Here is a 9986-nt window from a genome sequence, read left to right as displayed (position 1 = left end):
TGAAGATCTTGGGGGTTTTTTCCAACCTAAATGATTCTGTGATATAAACTGTAACAACCATGTTAATATATGGACTATGGAACTAGCCAAAAGCCCCACCAAAACTGACCTGAGAGGATATGAAGATGACCATGTAGCAACCACTTGGCAATGAAACATTGAACTAGTGAAGAGTGGGAAGACCCCAGACCCAAATATTGCTGTTGGTCCAGACTGTCAAGTGAGGGATGGGGAGTTCAGATTGTACAACTATAACTGCCCAGGGTTTTCGTCATTCCTGGTCCCTCTTTTGAGGCCCCTAACTTGAACTGCTAGATATCATGATTTGTGCCAATAAACCTCTCTAATGGGAGATGACAGTCTAGTGTCAAAAATTTTGTTAATGACAAGATCAGATATGAAAAATCACACCTCTTAGGCTTTGTGCATTAGACAGAAGGCCATTGGTCAAAATGCAAATACTAAGACCGTTTCTGCTCTGTTCATTAATTCTCATCAGAGAAAGCTTCATGCTAGGAAGAAAACCCATCTCTTTGTAGCTGCGCTGTGGGGCTCTCAGGAGTGTTGGAAGTATCTACGATGAAGAGGAAAAGTTCAAGGAATGGAAGCAAAGACTTCAAGACAACTTAACTGAGGATTCTGAAGAAGAGAGTGTGCTATGAACCAATTAGATATATCATTAACCTGAACAAAGACTGCTTGATTGAGAAAATTACTTTCCTGTGTTAATGCCTGTTCAAACATGCTGTACCCCCATGTTTTTTATAATGTTCTTTCCCTCATGTTTAACTACTGTTTTCCCATTCTTTGGATTCTGCCGCAGTGTAGAATCCCCATATTTGGTCATGTCCTTCCCTCATTCCCCTACTTGGGTAGAACTCCTCTCATGCTCTCTCTTTTAAGGCTTGTACCCTCCTTCCCTTCCCTTATTTGTGAAGTCTCTGCCCCCAGTTCCAGAACCTTCCTTTCCCCCCTATAAATAGGGGGAGCCATTTTGAATAAACTCAGACCTACAATCCTCCTCGAACTGTGTAGGTTGTCGCGTCATCCATTTCAAACTGCGTCGCAGGAGAGGAGGAAGAGCAGAGACTCTGGCTGCAGGATCACTGGCAAGGCATGTTGGGGAGCTCACAGCAAGCTGGATGGTGCAAGAAACCCCCATTACCCACAAAAGCAAGAGGTACTTTTTTGCAAGTTGTCTGCAAGGCCACTTACACCATTGTCCTTCTCAACATCACTACGATCAGAGGCACTACAGGTACTTCTGATTCTACTTTGGTACCAAGTCTCTTTGAGGGCAGAGGAGGAAAAGACAGTCTATCAGAGGGATGTTTACTCCAATCTTCTTTGGGAAGGGAAAATCTAGTGGAAGGAATCTTTACAAATTGCTGAAGGGGCTTTTTGATGGAAAACCAATAACCTGCAAATCAAAACATTTCTAGCTGCAAATTGATTTTTTTCTGTTGTCAACCACTAAGATGCTAAACTTGGGCTTTTCAATGATTTGATGGAAACTGGTAATTATTTTCATGGAGTATAATATTTTTCATTATAATTAACAAATTTATTAAAAACCACGATTGACGGGAGGTTTTATGATTAGTCTGAGCGCCATGTCAAGCTTTACTCTTAGGGATCAGTGACTTGTCCTGACAAATGAAGCATACTGGGATTTTCCGACAATAGGTCCAGGTGAAAGTTTTAATAAGACAATGCAAAGGTTCTTTCTTCTCTCCAAACTGAGTTAAATACTCACCAGAGCTAATGTCAAAAATATGGGATCTGCAAACGCAGCTGTAATACTTCCCCCTTCTCCCTACTCTACTTTAATTTTGCAAATTTTTGTTTGGTTTTTTTGTTTGTTTTTGTTAGCACAGGTGAGGCAGGTCACAGAGGAGTGATCTTGAGTCTTTTGGGAATCTCTTCATCTAATAGGAAACACAAATGCATACTTTCCAGTGAAATGCCATACTCCTCGATTATTTTAACTGTCACCACTATAATCAGGGAAATTTGTTCATATAAGCTTTGGGATGGCAGGGCAGAAATTGCCTCCCATGCTTGACCTGAGTTGGAAGATGGCTTTTGTCCAGAACAAAAGAAGGGTGAATGACAGAATATTAATGTCTCCAGACATTCATTTTCCTGCTGTACTAGGCAGTGATGCTGAGGTAAAAGCAAACTGAGAGATCTCCCCACAGAAATGGGCTCTGCAGCTCATTCAGACACTGCTTCCCAGTCATGTCATTTTTCCACTGCTTTAGGGAGAGATTGAAAACAAGGCCAAATGTATGTGAACACAGCCATGAATTTGGAAAACTTTTCCCATTTAAGAAGAGAGATGCAGTTCTTGGGCTGGCACAGACAGGGCCTCATGTTCACCTGTACCAGTGCAGATATTTCCCTGTGAAGTACAGACCACAACTCCGAGGCTATGACATCTCCTGGCACATTCTCACATGTTCTTCTCCCTCCTTCTCTCCTTCAGGGAACAACGAAGTGTCAGTGACCGTAGGTGACAGCTCAGTGCTCGCCTGCCCTCTCAAGCCAAATATAAATATGCTAACATGGAAAATATATCCCAAGGCTGGAGGATCCTGCAACTTGGGCTACAGGGCAGATACGAACACAACAGACAGAACAAACTGCAGTGACAGCATGAACTGGAAATTCAGACCAGATCTGGGTCCTGTGCTTGAGATACAGCAAGTGGGGATAGCCCAGGAGGGAAACTACATTTGTGAAATTGTAACACCAGAAGGGAATTTCCACAGGACATACCACCTGACTGTGCTGGGTAAGGAACTCCTTCCCTGTTAACAGTTCAGCAAAGGACCGTATCTAGGCCTGGGCATACAAAACTCCTCTCCCCATGCACTGGGGAAACGTGGAGTAAGAAATGGAGCTTTTATTTAATTGAAGGAGAGTAGCTTTAAATTAGGCATTAGGAAGAAATTCTATACTGAGAGGATGAGGAAGCACTGCAATAGGCTGCCCAGAGAAGCTGTGGATGCCCCAGCTTGGAAGCGTTCATGGCCAGGCTGGATGGGGCTCTCATCAGCCTGGTCTGGTGGAAGATTTCCCTGCCCATCGCAGTGGAGTTGAAAGGAGATGATCCTTAAGGTCCCTTCCAACCTAAGCCATTCTATGATTCTGTCATTCTTGTTGGGATAAACCCATGCATTTCGCTGAGAGTAGATCTGGTCTCCCTTATCCTCATTTCCCAAAACTCTGCTCCCTTCTGCTGTTCTCTTTTCCACTGTCTAGTTAGAAACAACAGCTGTGAAGCAATTTCCCATATCCTAACAGAGGATGTGCAGAATGGCTGTGGTAAGGCTCACCTGAACATAGGAGAGTTGTCCAAAAGGAAAAAAGATGCAGGACCTTTGTCTCTTGTGAGTTGGATCCACATTGTTGCCATGGGACGGCATCTCCAACCCTATTCTCCTCTTTTCCCTGCTTTCATTTTGGGTGGAGAAGAAGAACTTCCCAGCCCAACTATTCAAAATAATTCCATGCGTCTCCCCTTCCTGGTGCTTTGCAGTGCCCCCAAGGCTGAGCCTCTTCTGTGATGAGCACAGGAAGCCCGTGTGCGAGGCAGCGGCAGGGAAGCCGCCTGCTCAGGTCTCGTGGCTCCTAGAGAGCAACTCCTCCCTTGAGGAAGAAAGCCACAACAACGGGACAGTGACTGTTCTCAGCAGGTTGACAGCATGTGACACCAAGATGACTGACACAACCTGCATGGTGTTCCACCCAGCTGGGAGCTGGAGTGAGTCCATAGCCTGTTGTCCCTCAGGTAAGCTTCCCTTTGTGCATTTGATGTTCAAAAGCCTGTTTAGCCCTCTGTTTATGCACTGAGCAAACATCAGTGGCCCTGGCAGGATTGCAGCAGGAACTGTGCAGCTAAGTTTCCAGTGAGAAATTTGTTGGGAGGAGACAGGATAAACAGGAGTGCTGTTCAGAACTGTAAAGCCCTTTGTGAAATTCTAGGAAAGGAGATGGATGCAGTGGTTTTTCCTGCCACCTCCAAGGCTGAATGGAAAGGCAGGATTATTCATAAGTTCATGACACACCAAGGTGTCAGTGGTATGATCACCCAGATCTATGTATTGTAATCCAGTGGTGCCATTACATCTTGTGAATTGATGGGTAACACATAGGTTGTGACAAGAAGACTGAAAGGTAGCTTCCTGCTTCCAAAGACTGGCTGGTAGGTGCAGGTTTTAGGTGGTGAAGGCAGCTACCTTAGGTTGTCCTTTGAAGAAAAGCACAAAAAAAGCATTGTCCAGAGACGAAATCCTGACAGAGGTACAAGGTAAATACAATCTTTGAGGTGTACTTTAATGAGCAACTGTTTCTCTTTAGAGATTGGAAGCTTTCTTCACTGTGTCATCAGCCTTATGAGCCTCCTGGGCCTCTTCTTCCTGCAGGCTGTTTTTCATCTCTACACCTTCTGTGGTAGCAGGTACATATGGAGCATGGCAATCTCTGGTCATGCTCATGTGAGATCACAGATATAAAGCCTTATGGTATTTTGTTTCTCTACCGAATAAAGGGGGGGAATTCTGTTTTTAAACTCCTAGAAACCAAAAGTGCATTTCCACAACAGCTTCTTCCTCCCACTTAAGAGTATTGTCTTGTTTCCTAGGACAATGAGAAACTAGTACCAAGCACAGCAGCTTCCGTCTGCAGAAGTGTCTCAGCACTTAGCAGAGATAAAAGGAAGTCCCAATATGTCTCAGCAATGTGGCATGCAGCAAGAACCCACCGGTACCAAATTGTTCAGGAGAAGGAAGCAAACATCTACAATGCAGCCACATGTGACTGTGCAGAAACATGGCTGTAATCGCTCATGCAAGTTTCGCTCTTTTTTTAGAAGACCAAGTCTAACACATATGCAATTGGAAATTAATTCATAATGTATAAACTGAGGTCATTCAATTTCAAATACTTTGTATCCTAGTATTTAAGTAGCATTTCTTACAGAATAAAATAAATCAAGAAGAAATTGTCTTGTGTAATGAGCAGCAACCTTCCCAGAATGGTCACACAGGACTGAAGGTAAAGTTGAGCAACTCTCACTTTTGCTGTAAGAATTTTGAAGTGTCTCACAGAGAGAGAGAATAATTGAGCTTTGGCATTTATTGCTACATGAAGCACAGAAATTATTACAGTCCTGAGATCTGTGTCACACTAATTTACCTCTTTGCATAATCCAGAGAACTGCATCCCACAGAGAACAAGGTCTCTAATGTTAATTTCTTGAAACACATCTTACTGGTACTATCATAAGGGAGCCTTTGAGTTTAATCTTTCATTTGATGACATACAGCCAGGGCTAAGCCCCTGAACCGTAGAAGAATACCTGTCTAAGGCTGAGTTAGGTTTGCATGACAAATGTAGTGAGGAGGAGAGGGGAGAGAACAAAGAACTCCAAGGTGGAATATGATCTAGATCTTTGTTGTTCATTCGCTGCTTCTACCTGTGCCTGACCCCATCTCAAGCTTTGTGAGCCTCATTTTACATCCGAACCAGCTACTGCAGGCGTCAGGACCTAAACACCAGTAATAAAAAGATCATGCTTCTCAGTCTCAGCACACTAAGATTTGGAGTAGTTCTCTAGCTTTATACATAAGAAGAAACACCATGTCACTTCACTCCTTCTCATGTGCAGGTTTTAATACCACTACCTTGCTGCCCCTCAGCCTCTCCTGGTGCAGCCCATAACCTGGTGTAAATCACTGCCTGGGCAGGTTTCTGCAGGACACTGGCGGGATACAGACAATGATTCTGCTGGCACAGCACCATGGAACTTCTCCTTTCACTCTTACAGACCCAGCTCCAGTCTATCCATCTGTTGTCACATATGGCTGTTTGGTTCCAACAGAGTCTGCATTCTGCAGAGCTGACATACAGTGCGAATGAACTCAGAGATAAGAGCTAGAAGAACAAACAATTCGGAAGCCAACAAAATTACTGTTAATTCTTTATGGTAACCTAACTACCCAAAGGCCAGCAAGCAGAAAACCACACTGACTTTAGCTGATATTTGTAGCTCTCCTGGTATCTGAGTTTCCACAGTGCACATCAACTGCCTGCCTGCAAGTTGTCCTCAGCTACATCTTATCTCTGCAGCAGCTCAGCAAGCCCTGAGCACTTGCACACACAAACCTACGTGCACAGAGCTTCTCCACCAGCACCCTCGCTGTAGGGTAGGACCATCCACAAAGCCACAGCTCTGCTTGGCTCTTACTAAGTGTATTACAGACAAAGGGACTACACAGAGAAGACTCATTTTCGTTTCCCCTCTTCATGAGATTCAGGGCAAGTCAAAATTTCAGAGGTACCAACATAGGTGTGACCTCAGTTAGCAACAGCCCACTGGTGTCCATGGTATTCAGGACATGTTCTTTTTAAGTTCTGTTCACTAGGTTTCTTTACCTTTTCTCCAGTTTGGTCAGGTCTCCAGCCAAAAAGAAAAATATGTCACATCTTTAGTTGCAGTTTCCCATCAGGGATCAAAGAGACTTGCATACCAGAATCCACAGGGCTCTGTAACCAGCCTTGTGGTTACAAGGCTGGTTCCTACTCCTTCCACTGTTTACTCTCAAAGTCATCTCAAAATCCTTCTGCAGGAGAGAGGATACAGCAATCTAAGCATTCTACAGCCTGAGTTTCAGCACAGCCTCCTGGACAACTACCAGGGCAACTAAGAACATTTCTATCCTTTTTCTCACAGTACATTGGTCTTCTTAATGGTATGTCCACTACATGTTAAGGACAAATTTGATTGAAATGTGCTGGATCGAGGTTATAGCTGCTATTGCTGCTCAGATATTAATCATCAGGCTCCTGTGCTTCCATGGGGCTTGTTTGCCTGAGTCTAGTGCTTATGAGTGGTGGCTTTTTGCTTTCCCTGCTGGCTGTAGAGCTGTGCTGCTGATCACCTTACTCTGCTGATCCTGGGAACATTTGGATAATGGCATTGGTGATGCACCTGGGCTGGCAGGTGGCCAGGACATCACTGCTGTTTCTATGCTGCTGTGCTGCACAGGTTGGAGCTCCAGCATGAACTTGAGTCAAAGGGACAGTGACCTGTGAATGAGCTCACGTGGGAGCAGGACATCCTGGGAGACGTTTGGCTTTATGGTGTTTGTCTTCTCAAGTCACTGTTACATGTGATAGAACCCTGCTTTCCTGGAGATGGCTGAACTCCTGCCTGCCCATGGGAAGCAGTGAATGAATTTCTTGTTTTGCTCTGCTTGCACATGCAGCTTTGTTTTACTTTTAAACTGTCTTTATTTCAACCCACCAGTTTTTTCACTTTTACACTTCCAGTTATCTCCCTGATCCCACCAGGGAGGTAGTGAGTAAATAGGTGCCTAATGGGGGCTTAGTTGCTGTCCAGGGTTAAACCACAACAGCAGAAAGAGATTGTTTGCCTTTTAATGGGACTTTTATTTTTTTCCTACCTGTATCCATTTTAAACTATTGTTCTCCTCAAAAAAGCAAAGCAAAGTAAATCAAAAAACCCAAACAACTCCACCACTCATCTCAAGAAGAGGAGGAAATTTCTAATGAATTCAGAGATTGCACTAACTTTTCAGCCCTCACTTCTAGATGAGAACTGCATTTTTTATGTTTCAGTCTTTCCCCAGCAGGAATGCTCTACTGAGAGATCACAGAATCAGTTTTTTGTCACTTGGTTAGCCTGACCCAAAGATCTACATAAAACTCTTCACATACCATGTTCAGTTGCCACCTTATCTCAGAGAGGCCACTGCAGTATCACCAGCTGTGTCTCTTCTATGTTAACATCATTTCAGTTTTACAAGTCTCCTCTCCATGCCCCTACTACTTCTGTTTGAGTATGATGAACAGACACACTGGGCAACTGAAAGGTGGTCTCACTTCAGAGTGTTTGTGAGGCTTGGGAAAAGGATACAAACCCGTGTCATCCCACTGACAAGCTGTCACACCAACCTGTAGATCTGCCTGCTCTAGGCTGAGTAAGGCTGGAAAAGTAACTCTTATGAGTTTACATTTTTTTGCTTCAATGTTCCCTGATGTCCATGAAGAGAAATAACTTTTTCAGTCAACATTTGAATCAGATAAAAGGTTGGAGATGAAGAGAAGAGCATTTCTCCCCCCACATTCACCCAGATGCTTAATTATTCTGCATGTCAGCTCATGACATAGCAGCAAAATATTGCACTTGATGCCTAAGGGAGCATCACTTGGTCTTCCTCGGAGCACAGAGGGCACATGGTTACCCAGTTCTTGACTGTACTCTGCAGTTCAGGCTAGGATTAGATGTTCTTATACAGAAGAGGCCTATCTTGAAGAGAAGTCTAAATATTCTAATGGAATTCAGGGGTAATTGATATGGGGAGCAAGGAACGGGGTAAAAGGGTTGGGATATGTGTGTAGTTACTATGCTAAGGGTAAGGGAATAAATGTTGCTGCTTCTAAAACCTACATTTTCTACATAACTATTTATAAAACTTATAAAAATTAGAAAAATCAAAAAATCAAACGGACCTTAAGGCATCACACTAATGTAGCATTTGGCATTATGCTGGTGGATGCAGTCCTGGGTGAGTTATTACTCTATGTGAGAGCCATTCCTAATACTGCTTTGAAGAACAGTACAGCCTGAGACTTGAGACAACTGAAATTGCCACGTAACTCTAGAATCTGGGATTTTATTTTAATCAGATCTTTCCTTTTGTTTCTTCTTCAAACATGAACCCAGGTTCTACCTCACCCTTATTTGCAGATATAAAAGAAACATATTCTAGAAAGCATACTTACACTGGTGAGTGAAAACATACCTAGCACAATGGAAGGCACTTGACTGATTTGAATCAGCTGAGCTTTGCACACATTTGTCAGTACACACCTCATTAACAAGGACACTTACATTTAATTCCGCTTTGCATCCAAGCAACATGCTACAGCCAGGAGCCACCACTAGGCTGGCTCAAAATTTCACAAGTGCCATGGAGAAGTTGCACTGGTCCCTCCCCATTAGTGCCTGTCAGGCTGAGATTGGAGCAGTAGCGTCATCACTGCAGGTGGGTGTATCCAGCCAGAGCATGAGAGAAAAGAAAAAGCCAGCATCTCTTTTAACAACTCTTTTCTGCGTTCCTAGCCACAGATTTCACTTCTCTCAAGGACAGCAAGGCTCAGCATTGCACCCTGGACAGCACAGGATCATAAGCAAACTGGCTCTTCACCACAATTTGCAGATAATCCATTCTTGAACTCTCTTGAAGGAAGAAAGAGAGCAGACCTCAAAACAGCAGAAGAGATTACTCCGAGTTCCAGCGTGGTATCTGTGTCAAGCAAGTGAAAGACAATCCTATTAAGCTATCACCAGTACCAGTACTGGGTCCCACAGACCTAGTTTGCCTCAGCTGCAGGTCATTCCAGCAAAGGCCCAGCCACAGATGGACAAAATAAGGAAGCCCCTCATTAATTCTGTCTGCATAGTCTTTCCCTGTGGTCTGTGTACGCTGCCACATTGCGACTGACTGTACAATAATGCACATAAACTATGCAGTTTTCTTACTGCTTCCAACTGCTTCATATTTAAACCTTTAATAATGTGTATTTAACGTATGATTTTCTGTGCTTTTTTTTTCTGATCATCTTCTTGATATAGAATGTTTACACCGATGGTACAAAGTGAATAAGGGGTAGGTGGAGCTTCTTGTGAGAAAACCAGCCATTACTTCTAACTTTCCATTACCAAAACAGACTGAGATCAGTAAGTTTCAAGTCTTCCCCTGCCACACATACTTATTTGCAAGGCAGCAAATCTGTGACCACAGGTTCTTTATGTTTTACTCAGTGTATCTGTCCATCAGAGGATTATGAAAATTCCACCCACATCTTCTCAGCATGTGAGATCCCTAGTGACCTCTGTTCCACCTATCCCAAGCCAGCAGTACCTTGCTAGTTGCACCTCTTAATCTTCAGTA

The 9986-nt window shown here is 43.6% G+C and overlaps 1 protein-coding gene across 1 annotated transcript; it reads left to right on the top strand.

Moving 5' to 3' along the window:
- The first annotated feature begins 351 nt into the window (after window positions 1-351).
- Window positions 352-5285, top strand: LOC135409171 (cell surface glycoprotein CD200 receptor 1-B-like). Its single transcript, XM_064644360.1, has 4 exons — window positions 352-1258; window positions 2489-2797; window positions 3545-3796; window positions 4366-5285. Exons 1-4 carry the CDS (start codon window positions 1117-1119, stop codon window positions 4518-4520), a joined length of 858 nt encoding a protein of 285 aa, XP_064500430.1. The 5' UTR covers window positions 352-1116; the 3' UTR covers window positions 4521-5285.
- Window positions 5286-9986: the final 4701 nt, after the last annotated feature.

This window comes from Pseudopipra pipra, chromosome 2, assembly GCF_036250125.1.
Source record: "Pseudopipra pipra isolate bDixPip1 chromosome 2, bDixPip1.hap1, whole genome shotgun sequence".
Lineage (NCBI taxonomy): Eukaryota > Metazoa > Chordata > Aves > Passeriformes > Pipridae > Pseudopipra > Pseudopipra pipra.
The sequence above is the reverse complement of the archived record's forward strand: the minus strand, read 5'-3'. Positions and strand labels throughout refer to the sequence as shown.